Source organism: Apiospora aurea (genome assembly GCF_038362705.1).
Source record: "Apiospora aurea strain CBS 24483 chromosome Unknown utg000010l_segment0_segment0, whole genome shotgun sequence".
In the NCBI taxonomy this organism is placed as follows: Eukaryota; Fungi; Ascomycota; class Sordariomycetes; order Amphisphaeriales; family Apiosporaceae; genus Apiospora; species Apiospora aurea.
This window is the reverse complement of record NW_027117397.1, coordinates 2,950,998-2,968,145: the sequence shown is the minus strand read 5'-3', so window position 1 is coordinate 2,968,145 and position 17,148 is coordinate 2,950,998. Positions and strand designations below refer to the sequence as shown.

Here is a 17,148-nt window from a genome sequence, read left to right as displayed (position 1 = left end):
TGCACCTCCCATCTGTCCACCCAGGAGCCAGGCATATCATCAACCTCCCTTTACCTCAGGCTTGAGATGCTTCATCCATAAAGTAAAGTCATTATTTGCAGTTGACCTCGTCTTACTTACAGCAATAACAGCGCGCATATTGCAATCTCAAGGGAATTCGGCATGCGACGAGTGCTGCATGCAAACCAGATTGGAACGACTTGGCGCATCAAACACTCAAGCAAGGCACTCACTTATTACTGGGCAGATTTGCTGCAGATACATAAGTCACTATCTACATATCTGCCTGTGTTCTCGAAGTTTTCACTTTGCAACCCACCTCCGCAGTCCTCTTAATAAGGTCCCTTGAACGACTGACTGTAGCATTCGGTCACTCAGTTCGGTCACCCAGTTGAGATGTCGCGCAAAGGTGTAGGTCTAGCGGCCTTTGACCGCAGTCGCCTGACCTCGGCCCAGTTTGCATCCCATGGCAATAGTCTCCGCAACACCAACGCCCAGGCTTTAGAGACGCAGCTTTCCGTTTTCAAGTCGCTCCTGCAGCAGTTCGCGCAGACTCATGCCAAGGATATTCGATCCAACCCGTCGTTTCGCGCTCAGTTCGCCCGCATGTGCTCTGCCATCGGTGTCGATCCACTGGCATCGTCCAGCTCTGCGGGCGCCGGAAGCAGCAGCGTGTGGGCGCAGCTGCTCGGCAGGAGCGTGAACGACTTCTACTTCGAGCTCGCCGTCCGCGTCGTCGAAGTCTGCGGTGCGACCAGGGGGGAGAATGGTGGCTTGATCGGCGTCAAGGAGCTGAGGGAACGCGTCATGCGTGGCCGCATGGAAGGCGCCCCTGAAGTCACCGAGGATGATGTCTTGAGGGCCGTCGGCACGCTCAAACCTCTCGGCTCCAGCTTCTCGGTTGTCAAAGTCGGCAACAAGCCATATATTCGCTCCGTGCCCAAGGAACTCAGTACCGACCAAAGCGCCGTGTTGGAGGCGGTCCAGGTTCTAGGCTATGTGAGTGTGTCGATGCTCATAGTGAACCTACGATGGACTAGACCTCGCTCACAAACGGTGATCGAAGATCTACTGGGAGAGGGTATGTTGTGGGTTGATAAACAGGCCGAGGAGTGGGAGTACTGGAGCCCTGGATTCATGATGTCTGCTGAGGGTGCTGGCACTGGGTAAAGGCGTCACCAGCCCAAGTTAGACAAAACCCATTACCCATTCATCATCCGGTACTCGGCCATCAGTGTCACCATTCACGCATACATACCGACCATGCCGGCCAAACTAGTCTCTCAGCCGTTCAAAAAGGGCATGGCCATAGTGGCCCCGGAGAAACAGCGGGCGTTGCGGACGCACTTCAACGACAGAAACGCCGCAAGCCAGGATTTTACGTACGACCTCGACGATACAGTTTAGATTGTACTCGATGGCTTTGGCGTATGTTGCAGCTAGCCAAATCGACCCGTATCAGCTAATTTCCCGTGGATGTCGGGCTCAATGGCGCAAAGATCTCGAGAGACAAAACATGATATTATCACCTGTCATGGAGAAATACCCCTACCATTCGTAACTCGCCATTCATTTGCACAGGAACGATGAGGGATAGGTTGCCAGTGTTGGGCATAATAGCCCATACCCTCGTGTCTGGAAATGGGCCTTGGATAGTATCGTCGCTATATTATGTGGTCGAGAAACCAACGGACAATACGGTCAGAGGCGATGGCCCCAACGACATGAATCTCAAGGGAAATAGTTTGTCTTCCGTTGGTCGCAGCTGGGGAGACAATCAGGTCATATTTGAATCACGGTCACATACAGCAAAACTTACTCTGTATGTGATTCAAGTGACGAGTTTTAGATGCATTGGCTTATTGCTCAGGCCATGAGGCAAATATATCTAGATCTGTGTACTCAATACTTGGTATGGACTCTGCGATTTCTACTTGGTCTCGATAACCAAGTTAACGTTGGGCACCGCGGTGCTGTTGGCGGGCATCGCGTAAGTGAAATTCCAAAATTCGAATCCGCTATCGGGTTTTCCATGTCAGTATATTCACAGTCCCACGGGTGCGAGCTCGTGGTGAAATATCATGAGTATGTGAAATGAAGGGAAAGAAAAGGGGCCAGGAATAACTTACTGGATAGGCTTGCAGCTTCCACCGACCAAGCCACAGAAGGTTACGATGGGCACAGGATCCACGGATCCCGAGACCTCGATCTTGACGCCGTCGAGATCCTTCTCGAGATTGGCAAGGTCGCGCTTGAAACTGCCCAGCGGGTTCGCGCTGACGAGGAAGGTGAAGCTGCTGGTCGCGTTGCCATCCGGATATGTCAGATTTAGGGTGCCGGGAGCCACCTCGGCGTCGAGCGCGGGCTCGGTCGGGTACAGCGTGAGATAGCCCACGGACCTCTTCTTGGTGGCCGAGGAGGATGGATGCGCCCACTGTACCACGGCCGGGTTCCACTGTGACGAGTCCTCGCGCGGCCCGCCCACGATGTTCTCCCGGAACGACTCGGCGCCGATGGTCAGGTTGGGCGAGAGCCAGGTGGTTATGTTGCGTGGAACCAGGTCGTGCGGCGGCGAGAAGGCCGAGGTCGTGTACATATGATGCTCCTCCTCGTCACCCCCTGATGAAGATGGGAAGGCAGACAGGCGCGCCATGACATCGTCGGGCACGAGGGCGTCGTGGAAGGGGGCCAGCACGGCGATGAGCGGCGCGTACTCGAAGTCGTCGGCGTGCGCCATGGACCATGTCTGACCAGTTGTCTGTAGGCCGGGCGCGTTCTCTTTCCCCACCAGCGTCCAGATGTACAGCGAGAAGATGGCGACGTACTTGTTCATGTCGTACCCGTAGGCGCGGTCCCAGGGCCCGGCCAGGTTCCCGAGGTTCGCGTTGTACATCTGGCCCGCCGTCTGCCAGATCTGCCGGATCATGCGCGCGCCGTGGGCGCCCATGACCGAGTCTTCTGCCGCGGGCATGTACTTGGCCCAGAGCGTCAGGCCGTAGAGTGATACGCCCATGTACGTCCCGCTGTTGAACTCGGACAGCGTGCCGCCGTTCTGGTCGAACAGATCCAAGACTTCGCGCGCGTACATCTCGCCCGCCGCCGTCATGTTGGCGTCGTTGCACTTGCGGCCTGTCCACCCGGACGCGATGGCGCGCATGATGGCGGGGTTGCTGTACGAGGGGTACAGGTTGTCGTCGTCCACGCCGCCGACGCGGTAGCTGTCGCCAATGGTGGCGTTGTACAGACTGTCCAGGATCAGCTGCTTCACGTCTCCGGGGAGGATCGCGCCAAACTCCTCGTAAATGACGATGAGGTTGGTGCCGATGAAGCCTCGCCAGTTGGGGTCCCAAGAGTTATAGATCTACGCGGAAACATGTAAGCCATTTGAAAAGGAGCTTAGAAACGGGAAGAGTGAATATCTTACCACTGGCTTGTAGTCGCCGTGCCCAACCGTCGGCTGCTCCGGATAGACGGTGTAGTCGCCGAACCACTGCAGGGTCTCGTTCTTCTCCTGGTCGCCGATGATGTTCCTGATGATCCGGACGGCCTGGTCGACGTCGTCGCCCCGGTTGCGCTGTAGGAGCCCCGTTGCGTACCACATCGACGACCGGGTCTCGTGCTGGCCCGCCGCCAGCGGGTAGTAGAAGTAGTACAGGTATCCGGCATCGCGGTCATAGATCTTGTCCATGAAGTCCATGGACTCGTCTAGTAGACTCTGGACATGGCCCTTCAGCTCGGCGGCGGTAGCAGGGCTTACACCGGCCACGCCCAGGAGGAGGCCGAGGAGACTGCTCGTGACCCAGCTGGCCCGTTGGAACAACATGGTTGGCTAAAGATACAGCGGGAGGTGCAAGAGGTGGCGATGGTGAAAGGGAACCGAACCGTAACAGCATGGGAGGGGGGCGGCAGGTATATAAACCTACCTCAGTTCGGCCCATTACTGCAGGCGGAGGTCATTTTGCCTGCGTCCTCCCCATCCCCGCAACCTTTCGGGACTCAACATGATGAACGACCGCCAAATGGATACAGATCTGGTCGTTTGGCGATAGACGCGCCATGGAGATCGTCATGCCCCTCATCGATGTGGAGATGGGCTTGTCTCTACTTCTACCCCCTCGTCGATATGGCTTTGCTGGAGTACCGAACCGGCAACAATGGGGCTGGTGGTACTTCCCAAAGAGACCCTAAGGGGAAGGTGCTCCTGCGGCATCATAATTTAGTTGGCAGTGTGAGAATACCACTCGGCCGATTTGGCCGGCGTCGGCGGTGAGTGGTGAGGGGCGTCGGCCAATGCCCGGGTTTCGCCGGCTCCGATCAGCGAATGGGTCTTGATACTGAGACTGCGGGTCTTCGCCGAGAGCGCTGCAACTAGCAGCTGCCTACGTATTCACATTAGTATTCTACTTGATGTCGATCTACTATATACGCCTTGTCGGGAAGCTAATTTTGTGTTTACCAGAGGGGGCCGTTTCTGGACCCTGTCTGCTTAGCCTGTAGATGGGAGACATGTCTGGCATGCACAGCAAATGGAACCATGTACGAGTCATATCAATTATGGGTTGTCATCGCGGAGACTACTATATAAACCATGAATCTACGGTTCCCCGTTTTGCCTCGAATTTTCTCTCGAGAACTCTGGCAAGATGGGAGAGTAAGTCAGGCATAGGAATGCATACATGCTACTGATGATAGGACGTGATGATAGTTTTCGGTCTTATTAACCCTGTGAATTTGCTTTTCGTTCTCTCCTCTCCCAGCTATTTACGAACCCAAGGAAAATAAGAATAAATATACATATACGGTCAAGTCCTTTTTAACCCAAAACGCACAATCCGTACCCCGGTTGACAGTTCAGCACTCCGCACAGGAGAAGTCCGCCGCACCTGCCGTCGCTCCTCTTGCAGCAGGCGCCGAACCGGCTACCCTCGCAGGTATAGCCAGTTCCTGGACCACACGACCCATCGACGCTGGGGGCCAGGGCAGTCGGGCGTGGTGGGAGAGGGCTGGTGGAGGAGGAGGAGGAGGACGTGGTTGTGGTGGTAGAAGCGGGAGTAGTAGAAGTAGAGGTGGTAGTACTAGAATCAGGTCTACTTGTGGTAGTAGAGGTGATGCTTTGTTTAGTGGATGTCGTTGTTGTTGTTGTTGAGGTGCCGATGGTGCTAGACGTAGAAGTAGAGGTAGGAGAAGGGGGAGGGGAAGGGGGTTCGCTTGCCTGGCATCCGGATCCAAAATTGGGTTGACATCCTTCGCCACAGTAGTCGGGCGTGCTGCCGCACCAGCCGTGGACTGAGCAGCAATTACCGAACTCAGAGCCCTCGCACGTGATGTCACCGCCACAGTCACCATCGACGCTCACTTTCTGAGTCGAGGTCGGCGCGGGAGGGTTCGCTGGTGCCGTCGTCGTCGTCGTGAGCGGGCTATCGGGGACCCCCGCGCCGGGCCCCGTGGGCAGCTTGGTCGGCGACGTCGTGGGAATAGGCGAGTCGGCCGGGAGGGTGTTGTCGGGGTTACTGCAGGTGCCGAACTGCGACTGGCAGCCGCCGCCGCAGTAATCGATCGAGGCGCCGCACCAGCCATTCTGGGAACAACCTGGAAGAAAGGAGCGAGCAGGAGCGCTTTTGGTTAGGAGAGCAGGACCAACACACCCGAAAGAAGTAGCCGAGCTAGAATATGATCACGGTGATGGTCATTGGGAGGACAAGGAGTAGGATAAGCGACATACAGTTTCCGTACGCGGACCCCTGGCACGTCACGCCAGTACCGCAGGCGCCATCGGGGCTGACTACGAGCGTAGGCGTCGCGGTCGGTTTGGTGGTGGTCGACGTCGTTGTCGGCTTCAGGCAGGCCCAGGTGCCGGTGGGCTCGCGCGTGGTGAAGTCGTAGGCCGGGACGGCGCCGGATCCCGCGCGGTACCAGTTCTCGGGCGGGTCGCCGAGGCACTGGCCCACGGTGACGGAGCGGTAGCCGCTGCGGAAGAGCGAGTCGAGGATGTAGTCGGTCAGGTTGTAGACGGTCTGGTAGTGGATGTCGTGCTCGATCTGCAGGTAGCTGTCCTGGCACGGGTCGGACCCCTCGACGGCGTCGTCCCAGATGTCCTTGCTCGTCTGGATCTGCCGCGGGTCGTCGTGCAGGTAGCCCTCGGTGTCCAGGTCGAAGTAGATCTCGTGGTACCCCAGCGTCGACAGCATGTTCTGGCACGCCCGTTCGCAAATCGAGTAGGGAGGTCTGTGAACCGGGGCAAGGGTGGTCAGTCAGCATCTCTATCTTTTCCCTCAGGCAAGATACTCAAGGCAGTGAATGGGAAGGCAATCTCGGGTTCTGACCGCATGTAGGTAGGAATGTAGCCGAGGATGTCGTTGAGAGCGATCTCATTCCAGATCATCTGGTTCTGGGCCTGGGTCGTACTCATTTGACTGAAGTTCTGGTGCGACCACGTGTGGCTAGCAATTTGGTGGCCTTCCGCCGCCATTCGCTGTAGAAGAGTTAGCTGTTATTCTTGTGACGGGGGAAGCCCAGATCAGGCAGGTGTCGTTGGCTTGTTGTTACCTCGATGGCGGCTCTCCAGGGGTACTGCGGGTCGTTGATGGCCCCCTTTCCTAGATTATACCCAGTGATGAAAAAGGTAGCTTTGGCATCGGCCGCCTTTTCCATCGCGTCAGTCAGCGATTGTCCGTCGAGTAATTAAAATGGCTAGCATGGCATTTGCATACAGCCAATTTATCCAGCAGCGCGTCTGTGAAGTTGTACGGGCCGTCGTCAAAGGTGAGCGCAATGTCGCCCTTGGTCACGCAGTCGTAAACGCCGACGCCTCCATATTGAACTTTCCCCAGCTTCGGTCTCGCAATCCCCGAAGTATCGGCTCCGCTGGGCTTCTTGTTGCCATCACAGCCGGGGCCGTAGTTGAGCTGGCAATCAGGGGCTGTGCAATAATCTAGCCCCAAGCCGCACCATCTTATTAATATGGCGGTATTAGTTCAGTAGCATTCTTTATATGTGAAAGTGGGAAAGTGGTCGAATAAGACGGCCGGAGAACGACGACGAAAGAACCCACCCTTCGGACGAGCAGCAATAACCAGCGGCACAAGATCCACGGCCTGCACCGCATCTGCCGCTCTTGTTCTGCCGCTCCTGGAGTTTCGCTTCTTGCGGCTTGGCCTCCTCCTCGGCGCTGTCGTGGCTGTGTTGCGTTCCCACTGCTGCTGCTGGCACCGCTCGAGCGAACTGACTGGTATCCTGAGCCAAAGTCTTGCGCGATTTAAGTTCGGCCAGAAACTGTCGACCGCCGAGTATCCGGGGCGCCGCATGGCCTGCGTAGACGGGATCTGCGTTATGAGCAGCGGAGAGGCCGGCCCAGGCGGCCAGAACAACGACAGGATTGGACCAAAGCATGACGGACGACTGATGGGGAGATCAAGCTATCCGCGTTGTATTTGGACGGAAACAGTAATGGACAAAAGCTCTCAGCGGTGTCTTGTAAGTCGCATCCGTCGCAGAACCCCGACTTAGATAGCACTCAGTGCTGGAGGCAACGATAGAAAGAGAGAAAGGGGGGTCCTGAAATTGCTGCCAAGACTTGGACCATATTGGAGAGGGACCCTGGGGTCTATAGCTAAATATATATCTCGACTCATTCTGTGCAGAAATAGGGAAAAAGTTCAGGTGGCCAAGGCCCAAAAAGCAAAAGCATTGTTGGGCATATATCCGGATGTGACCCTGTTGCAGCACGCGTTATAGCGTAAAGAGAGATGCGCATGCACGCTGCAGTGGCCTACGCCTGAGAAGATGCCGATTACCCCGGTCCACACCCCTCGACTATATGCAGGTGTGCAGAGAGACATCAGCAGACGGTGCAAATCCCTTGCATCTGATTTCGGCCTCGTCTCCAACGGCCTCATCAAGAGAAGGAGGTGTGGCAACGCTGGGGCAGATTCATTAGCAGCTGGACCCTTGTGAGGAGCGAGGCTGCTGCCCATACAAGCTTTGGACCCTCCCTCCGAGTCGATTGTATCACGATCATCGCCTTGCCGCGCGGGTTATATACGATCCTACGCATGACGGGTGTTGATCCTTTATTTCCCATCGGCAATTTGCTGCAAATATCCAAGAGAGGTATGCTTGTCGGAGTATCCTTTACCCAGGTCGCCTACAAGCAGCTGGATCGAGGCTAGACCCGAAGTGTAAGCGACGATGCCCCGGTTCATGTAGCATTTCCTGGCACAGGTCGTATCTGCAGACGATGTATCGACTTATATGCAAGCTGGTGGAATGATGTGTCTTCGGCCACCAGAAGGCGGGTTCTTTTGGCGGAATCAGCCCAAACATACTGCGTGCTGACGACTTGCGATACTACCCGGGATCTCCAAAGGAACTGGGGAAGATCGATATTAGGCGGAATGGAAATTCAATATTTCCCCTGGTGGTGCATATGCCCCCCTTCCACCATGGGCCTCGCTTACATCCGTTTCAGTGCAGCATCTCATTCGGAAAGCATTTCGCATGCATGGCCACCACCAAATTAATTGGCTGAATGGATTGTTACTTCACTGTCGCCCACAAGCGAGCCCGGGTGACGAAATCGCCCGTTGACACAACTCGAGCTGATCAGCATGGGCCATGCATATCGACGACGTTGGAGCTCGGTACAAAAGGCACCGCGTTCCATTAATAGAGACGGTATTGGTATATTCTTTTCAACGTCTACCCTGATAGTCATGGTCGACGTATGCTCCTCCTGCCCGACCGAGGGAACGTTTCCATAGCGTGCCATCGTCATGGAACGCCGGCATCAAGCAGTCTGAACACGAAGCGAGCATCGCATTCGTTGCCCACGCAGGCTCGTGTTCCGTTGCTTCGACTGACCGGCGCACCATGTATGCTAATGCCGCTGCAACTGCTCCAATCCCTGCCCTTTAGATCCATCGCCAGTTCAAGAGTGGGCTTGGGCAGTATCTCAATCGAAGGTTGTGTTCAAGTCCAAGCAGCCAGAACTGCACAATTGTGCGAACTGCTTTGCTATGCTCCAAGCACCTGTGCGATCTTGATCGCATCAGGATATACCTCCCTCTCTCGGCAGCCAGTGCTGCGTATCGCAGTGGCTCTGTATTGCGTCTTCTGACATGTCGCAACCCGTTGCCGGCGGAGTGGTCTGGTGTGGGTTTGACCCTTGCTTCCGCCCCAGGAAATGACTGCTTATATGGTGCTTCTCCAGTAATAACCCCGGCCAGTTTATTTTTTGAAGGCTGGACGGGTCCTGAAATGTAACGTCTTCAATGAGCTTTCTCGATCGCCTGACCGCCCACAAGATGGCCTTCTTTGTCATCATTAGAGCAACGCTCGCGTTCGAGTTTCATATCCATGATGAGGCTCAACTCAGGGCAATAGTCGAAAATGGCCTTTCTCTGAGTATGGTTCTGCCATACCTCAGGCTTCAGCGACTTGCCGCCGTCTCGGACGTGGAAGCCCATAGAATTGGGGATATAGGTATCTTCAACTGCCAGCTGGCCATCGGTATCGGATGCGACTAGGGCACCAGGCAAGACCGAGGCTCTGTACCCAAACCACTCATCTTCTGGCTGCGTGTCGTTTTGTCGTTCCTGGATCTTGAGCACGCGCTGAATGGCAGACACCCTTCTCATCGAGAGGCCGCCGTTACCAGCGAATTTGTCTCCCTTAGTTCTGTTTCACGATCGGTTAGCGGAGCCAGTATGTGGTTTCTGGTGTTCAAGTTGCATACCTTGGCGCTCCAGCCCAATCCCAATGCAACCAGTCATTCAAACTTTGGCCCGAGTTGGCGCAGAGGATGCTATCGTATTCATACTTCAAGATCCACTCCACGCCGGGCAGGAACTCGTCGTAGAAACGCTTGTCTGTCAGGAGCCGGTGGACCTTCTCCTTGCTGTCGATCTCCCAAGGTTCAGGGAGCACCATGAGATCCAGTTTCCCGATGGCCTGCTGATGCTTGGTGGCGAAGCTGCGGCCGACGCTTATAGCGGATTTGTTAGAGCCGATGAATAAGAAACGCCAGTCCGGAGGGACCACGGTGATCATGTGCAAGATCTGGGGCACGAGGTGGGGAAGCGGGCGCGGCTCGATCAGGAGAGCCAGCTTGGACGTGTTGTAGTTTCGGCGCAAGTCGTCGTCATTTTGGTTGGGGTGCCAATCGATCTTGACCGATGGAATCTTCTGGCGCGCTTCATCTAGCCTCGACTTGAAATGGGCCTCTATCTTGGGCTTGTAATGAGGGAGGAGCCCGGCGATGTACCAACTTGGAGTTGCAAGGTCAGTGAACAAGGCGCAAAGGATGGGAGGCAAGCAACTTACGTGAACGCCAAGCTGACCACTATGAGGATTTTGGTCCTGTTCAGGTAGACGAGGGAAGCCAGCGAGGATGACATGGCGGCGACTGGCAGCGACTGGTAGGCAACCGAAAAGTGCGCGAGGGAGATTCGCAAGGTGCGCCGTTCGGTCGTAAAGAAAGAACACAAAGATACGACGGTTGGGAAACCCGAAAGAATGTAGGAGGTAAGGGAGAAGCAGGAAGGGAGTACGTTATGCGGTTTGCGTAGGGCAAAGTCGCAAACTGTCTCACGACAACGTTGTACAGGATTGGAACCGAACGCCGAGTAGGTGTATCTGGGCTGACAGCATACTTGTCACAATCAAGCCTGATTGCAGTACTGAGGTCAATGGACGAGGCCGGGCACAAGAGACAATTGAATCCAATCCGACGGCCAAAAAGGAATACGAAACGACAAAGCTTAGTAGATGACCAGATGGTCCGGTGGCATTCCAGCTCTCGATCTTGCCAGCCAGATCGGCGCCTGCATCCCTTGGCTATTGCTGAGCTAGTGTAGTGTGTAGTGGTGGTGACAGGCTCGGTTTATACGACCAGATCAGAAACTAATAAGCAGAGCAGATTCCAAGTCCGGACCTGACTTCCCAAACGAGCTGGCCCATGTACGACTTGGATGAACCCTTCTGGGACTTGGCCACGAAAAGTGCCCATAGAATTGATTGCATGTGCCCCCGTGCCCCTCGGCAGCGAAAGAAGCATTCCACCGTCTAAAAGTCCCTAGGTTCGCCCCATGCTGCTACCTAATGAACAAGAATCAACCGGCAGCCAATGTACTGCGCATCTTGACTTCTCGCTGGGAGCCGAAACCACATGGACTTGCTTTTTAGTTGCCCGGCCCCAATAGTGGCTGTACCTACCTGGACTTAGCGTTCAGCTCTGCTTTCAGCTGCTACCCACCGTTCGTTGCACAGACGGGGTTTGTTTGGTATGGGGTTCAGATTGCGGCCGTCGAGAAATGAGGGATCAAGCCTGATCAGAAAGGCTGCTACTCAGTCACTACTACATACTTCCGATCAGCTTATCCGCAGAGCCGGGTCCTGGGTCGATTAATGCGCCAGGAGCCAGGACAAGTTTCGCTCATCAGCTCGGCTTGTCGGCTGCGAGGGGAGACAGGGAGACGGGGAGAATGATGTGGCATGTCAGCCTGCGCCGCTCAAGGTGGACCGCGTCGCCCAAAGCGTGGGATGAGCAACATCTTGCGTGAGTTTGCGACCGGAAAATGGAGGGTGCGGTACGTAAGGAGTAGGGAAATACACGAGCAACAAACACTCAGCAGGCGCCATCATCAGTCATGCTGCCCCTGTCTGAATAGGGGGCTCGGATCGTTCCAGAGCGACCTCGACTTCCACGTTTGTTGTCATCTAGAACCGAATAGTCGATCGACTAAAGATTCGGAGAGGATACCGTGCTAGAAAGATAACTTTATCCATTATAGGTTACTCAGCTGGCCTCAAGGTCTTCAGCACAGTCCTAGCGCCCCGCTAATTGAAGTCGATCGCCCGGGGAGGGGGCGGAACGGATTGACCAATGCAGGGGCATAGTTCCGAGTTGAGCAGATATCGACAGTCAGCCACGAACACTGATGGACGAATCGCCGCCGACCTTGTGAGCCTGTTGTGCCAGGCTTTGGGGGTACATCCAGCACGCCTCGTGTTTTCCGCAGTGGCAAATGTAGGTACACTCTGTTTCAGAGCTGAGGTCGACACACTCGATACTGGCTGGCATAATTCAGCTGGTACCGTAGGTCTTCCTTCCTTCCTTCCGGCAAAGAATTAGGTAGGAAGGTGGGGTGTAAGCAGGCACCGATGGGCATCGCCGTCATACCAGGGTCGTTCACTACGGCTGCCTATTCTTAGCATACCAGGATACTTAGGTGATGTTTCGGGTGTTAGTTGGGAGTTTTATCATCATTCAATGTTCAATGCTCCCTGTACTTCCAAACCCGAGGCTTGCTGACTGCTTACACTGCGTACAAGAAACGAGGCTCCCGCACACACAAGGGTCCGTTTTTGGCCACCTCTATATCCAAATCATGCAGTTCTTTCTGCCCAGCAAACAAAGAAATGAAGCCCAATCTGCCTCCTGCGCCACTAATGGCAATTCTGGGTGGGCACAGCATTCTTGACTTGGAATAGCTGCTGGCAATAATCGATTCGCGTCACTTTTGGTCACCTTTGGTCACCTTTGTCACACCCACACTAACACATACCTTCGAATCGACCAGGACCAAGCCGGGTCTGACTAAAAAAAAATGCGTACCTTAGCTACAACGCTGTGCAGGCATCCCGTATCCCTATCCCCAAGCCATTAGGAGGCTAGATAGGATAGCACCAAAGTACCAGAGCACCACCACCCTCGCGTCGGCTGAGACATCCATCCCACCCTCCCAGAGGAGAGACCTATGATACGAACCACCCCGGAACCCTTCTGAACCTTTTCTTCCTCCCGCTGTCACCCACCCCCACTGTCTCTGCCGTCCTCAACCAGGTCCTCGGGATTCTCTATTCTGATTCTGATTTGCATGCATGCCTTTTTCGGTATACACTTCCTGACCACAGTCCTTCATTATTATGTCTTCCCGTCATGAAGAGATGAGTATGGGGGAGTTATGGGACAAGTCCAAGACGGCCGCCTACTCAGTATGGTCCTGCACAACCCGGCGGATGCGCATCGCCGGCGCATTATTTACCTTCTTGTAAGTAGCCGTCTGGCCCGTTGGTTGGTATCTTGGCCAGAAAGAAACGGGTTGGCGGAAAAGAGGCGATTGACATTTTCGCAACAGCATCGTCGCCTTCTGGTTCTCCATACCCACCATCAAGACGGTAGAGGTGCCTAAAATATCCCTAAACTATGCCGAGCCGGTGCGCTCGCCGTACAACGAGAGCAAAGTCGCCCTGCTCATCGAGAACCGAGAGAACCCCATCTTGGCGCCACTGATGCTGCACTTCATGTCCGTCGTCCCGCCCGACTGGCGCTTCCGCTTCATGGGCTCCAATGAGTCGGTGCAGTACATCAACAGGTCCATGGCCATCCGCGAGCAGGTCAACGCCGGCAAGCTCGACCTGACCTACATCCCCTCCAACATGAGCACGGCAGGCCAGGAGATGATCAGCCGCTTCCTGACCAACCGGTGGCTGTACGAGACCGTTCTGCAGCCGGCCGAGTGGCTGCTCGTCTTCCAGACGGACAGCATCCTGTGCGCCAACAGCCGCCAGAACATCAACGACTACCTCGAGTACGACTGGGTCGGCGCGCCCTGGAACCCCAACGGCAAGTTCGGCGGCAACGGCGGCCTGTCGCTGCGCCGCGTCAGCTCCATCATCGAGATCCTGCGCGACCAGGTCCGCGTCGACGGGTCGCAGCCCGAAGACGTCTGGCTGGCTGAACGGCTAGGCCACCGCCCAGGCGCCAAGATGGCCAACGGCACCATCTCGCTGACCTTCAGCGGCGAGATGAACACGGGCAACAAGGAGAAGATCAACAAGGCGGCCGCGGCCAAGCCCAACGGCACCCTCGAGGCCATCGAGCACGGCGAGTACGTCAGCGGGCTCGACGACTGGCGTGAGGGCTACTACGAGCCCATGGGCTACCACACCGGCGGTACCGGCGTCATGCTGCACAGCGGCATCTGGGGTACGCCCGCGCTGCGGAAGCACATCTGGGACTACTGTCCCGAGGTCAAGATGACCCTGTTCATGGACGCAGCCAAGTACGTCCCCGGCAACTGCAAAGCCAACTGGAAACGAGATAGTCTCGAGCTGGGCGGCACGGAAGATATCTCGGGATATGTGGGAATCAATGATGTCGGGTACGGAACCGAATTCATCGACGGCATCGAATACCCGATGCTGCCGCCCATGATCCCCTGGTAAAATCTCGAGAACCATATTCGTGGAGCGTTGCATTTTTTAGGGAGTTGCCAAGGGGTGGAAAGGGATTTGGTATCCAAAAACATGTGTAACTTTATGGACGTGTGTAGGAAATAGCATACGGGCAGGCGTTTTAGGATGGCTGGTTGGCCAAGGGTTTGCAGGCTCGCAAGCCCAGTTAGAGAGAGTTGATATGCTACGATTACAGGGCATATTCGACGAAATTAAGATTCATGATATCCTTGGACAAGGCGAATCTCCGCCTCTCACTCGTGATTTTGACAACGGCTGTGAACGATGAGGATAAAGGCTGCCGATAGACAATATGGGGGTGGTTTACCTACGTGGGTATTAAGTTTGGGCATGTTCCTGTCGAGATCCCAGCAACCCGATCTCCCCGCATTCTCTCTGACAAGGGTTATTTCAACCGACCATCTTTGCCGGGGAATATGCCAATGCATGTATCCGTCCGTCTCCGGATAACAATACATTGACAAACCCAACCCGCTTCTCTCGTATTTCCCATCTCTTGTATATTGGAAACTCATCTGACCGAAAACACCGGCCGGGTTCTCCTCTTGTTTTGTTCGATAGGTTCTCACGCAATGGCTGCTCAACAACCACCCGTCCCCCGCTTGCACAACGATGTGTACCCGTTCATATACCCGTCCAAGTTCCGGGGGTCCCTGCAAGGCAAAGTCGTCCTGGTTACCGGTACGTATGCTGATTTGTTGATACATCAAATCCAACGTACATATTTCCGTCCACTGCTGGCTTCTTTTATGCGCCCTTCGTATGGGGATAAGAGGCAGAAGAAGAGCGGGAAAACCCACAAAGAGACTTACTTGATGGGTCTGGGATGAGCCCGCCCAACTCTTCAGCCCCTTTCTCATTCCCGCTTTCAGTGGATGAATTCAAGTGAACATTTGCTAACGATCATGCCTAATGCGCGGCTCCCGTCGCCACAGGCTCCGCCGGCGCCATAGGCCAAGCCGTAGCAGAGTGTTTCGCCGTCGCCGGCGCGAAGCTGGTCCTGGCCTTCAACCGGACCCAGCCGGCGGCCAAGGAGCACTTCACGGGCCTGGGCGCGGCCGATGTGCTGGCGGTCCAGTGCAATGTCGCGGAGCTGTCGAGCTGCGAGGAGCTTGTGCGCCAGGTATGTAGGCTTGCTTGTGTCTTCAGTGGTCCGCGAAGATCCAGTAGGGGAAATTTGCTGATGGATGGATGCTTTCTTCAAGGCTCTTGAGGCGTTTGGTACGGTCGATATACTGGTTAATAATGCGGGAGCGAATGGACTGGAACCCGTAAGTCATTGAAGTTTCCCCCTTTTCTCGCTGATCGCAGTCCTTTTCTCAAACGAGTCACAATGCGTCTCCCCTGTCTTTCTCAAACGACGCCCCTTTCCACCCTTCCTCCATATCTCTCCCAATATGTAAACAGCTCACATGCCTACCAACAAACCAGATGCACGTCCAATCCCCCGACTCCTTCATCCACGACCTATCCGTCAACCTGCACGGGCCGTACTACCTAATGCGCCTTTTGATGCCTGGAATGCGCGCGCAGCGGTCCGGCTGCGTCCTCAACATCACGTCACGGGCCGGCGTGCTTCCCAACATCCCTTTCAGCACCAGCTACCACGCCAGCAAGGCCGCTCTCATCAACCTCACGGGCTGCGTCCAGGCCGAGGTCGACGTCGATGGGCTCGAGGATATCCACTTGTACGCGCTGCACCCCGGTGGCGTTAAGTCGGAGATGACGCTGAACAGTGGGTTTTCCCTTTCCCTATCCCTATCCCTTCCCTTCTCCCTATCTCTTTCCCCTACCCCTTTCCCGTCCAAGTTCCAGCAGATCACATACATATACCCACCACTCACCCTGCACTCCCCCCCAGAATACAAAAACGCCGAAACCACGCTCCCCAACCACCCCGCCCTCGCCGCCAAACTGACCCAGCGCGTCGACGTCTACAACGACTCGCCCTACCTGAACGGCATGACGTGCGTCGCGCTCGCGACGGGACTCGCCCGGCGCGTGCTGCGGGGGCGGTACTTCGACGTCGGCCAGGACCTCGAGGACGTGCTGCGGCCCGAGGCCGCCGAGGCCGCCATCCGGGCGGACCCGGCTCTATACACGCTGCACACGCGGTACCTCGGTGCCGTGCCCGACAGCTCGGGCGCGGTGCTGGACAAGCCGTTTGTGTTTCCTGGGTTCTAGGCAGATTAGGAGGCGGGGAGGGAGAAGATAACTCCTGTTATGGTTTGGGTGGACGGGCTGGCTGTCACCCCGAATTCGTGTTTTACTGGCCTGGGCCTGGTAGTTCTATTTTTCACTAGTGAACCGTCATTGTGACTTGATACGTTGGTATAAGCAGGATGGGCATGTGGAATACTAAGGGCAATGTCACAATATATTGTTACCCGCGAGGTCTCAACAATCCAGGTTAGCCGACCAGGGCTCATTCATTATCATTTACATAGGACCAGCCCTTCCGAGGGTTGGCCAGCCACATAAAGGTTCCAACGGAGGAAGACTGTGATTTAGTACGGACATATGCTGCTCATAGCAGGAATGATACATACATGTAGATTTCCACACACTAAGAATACCTTTCTTTTTGGAGACGCCCGCTCTCATCGCGCCCTTTTTATTAAATATCTGCCCTAGGTAGTGCGGCTGTGAAACCAACCATCAGGGAGAGAGAAACTCTTGTCGAAAGATCCTTTTCACCTAAAACGCCCCTGGCCGCCCCCTTTCGCAACCCAGCCCAGCTCTTGGATAAGTATGTTGTAGTAGATATGCCTAATCTCGTGTTTTGAGGGCATTGCTGTTCTTCTTTGGTAGTTCTAAGGACATCTCCAGGCCAGCCATAGATGCTGGCTTTCAGATGGCGATAGATAATAATACCATATGTATGCGACGCCA

The 17,148-nt window shown here is 55.3% G+C and overlaps 6 protein-coding genes across 6 annotated transcripts; 3 read left to right on the top strand and 3 right to left on the bottom strand.

Moving 5' to 3' along the window:
* Positions 1–396: 396 nt before the first annotated feature.
* PG986_014903 (EAP30/Vps36 family protein) lies at positions 397–1,170 on the top strand (the record flags this gene model as incomplete). Its single annotated transcript, XM_066851125.1, has 1 exon — positions 397–1,170. The coding sequence occupies one exon, from the start codon at positions 397–399 to the stop codon at positions 1,168–1,170; it is 774 nt and encodes a 257-aa protein (XP_066693363.1).
* Positions 1,171–1,930: 760 nt separating this feature from the next.
* On the bottom strand, positions 1,931–3,823 carry PG986_014902 (uncharacterized protein; the record flags this gene model as incomplete). Its single annotated transcript, XM_066851124.1, has 3 exons — positions 1,931–2,018; positions 2,130–3,361; positions 3,425–3,823. The coding sequence occupies 3 exons, from the start codon at positions 3,821–3,823 to the stop codon at positions 1,931–1,933; spliced, it is 1,719 nt and encodes a 572-aa protein (XP_066693362.1).
* A 393-nt stretch (positions 3,824–4,216) lies between these two features.
* PG986_014901 (chitin deacetylase protein) lies at positions 4,217–7,389 on the bottom strand (the record flags this gene model as incomplete). Its single annotated transcript, XM_066851123.1, has 8 exons — positions 4,217–4,379; positions 5,277–5,589; positions 5,646–5,663; positions 5,723–6,225; positions 6,324–6,472; positions 6,547–6,642; positions 6,711–6,919; positions 7,074–7,389. The coding sequence occupies 8 exons, from the start codon at positions 7,387–7,389 to the stop codon at positions 4,217–4,219; spliced, it is 1,767 nt and encodes a 588-aa protein (XP_066693361.1).
* Positions 7,390–9,266: 1,877 nt separating this feature from the next.
* PG986_014900 (uncharacterized protein) lies at positions 9,267–10,394 on the bottom strand (the record flags this gene model as incomplete). Its single annotated transcript, XM_066851122.1, has 3 exons — positions 9,267–9,675; positions 9,734–10,264; positions 10,321–10,394. The coding sequence occupies 3 exons, from the start codon at positions 10,392–10,394 to the stop codon at positions 9,267–9,269; spliced, it is 1,014 nt and encodes a 337-aa protein (XP_066693360.1).
* Positions 10,395–12,945: 2,551 nt separating this feature from the next.
* On the top strand, positions 12,946–14,226 carry PG986_014899 (uncharacterized protein; the record flags this gene model as incomplete). The annotated part of the gene is made up of 2 exons (XM_066851121.1): positions 12,946–13,049; positions 13,137–14,226. The coding sequence occupies 2 exons, from the start codon at positions 12,946–12,948 to the stop codon at positions 14,224–14,226; spliced, it is 1,194 nt and encodes a 397-aa protein (XP_066693359.1).
* Positions 14,227–14,828: 602 nt separating this feature from the next.
* PG986_014898 (uncharacterized protein) lies at positions 14,829–16,440 on the top strand (the record flags this gene model as incomplete). The annotated part of the gene is made up of 3 exons (XM_066851120.1): positions 14,829–14,937; positions 15,192–15,379; positions 15,688–16,440. The coding sequence occupies 3 exons, from the start codon at positions 14,829–14,831 to the stop codon at positions 16,438–16,440; spliced, it is 1,050 nt and encodes a 349-aa protein (XP_066693358.1).
* Between the last annotated feature and the right edge of the window lie 708 nt (positions 16,441–17,148).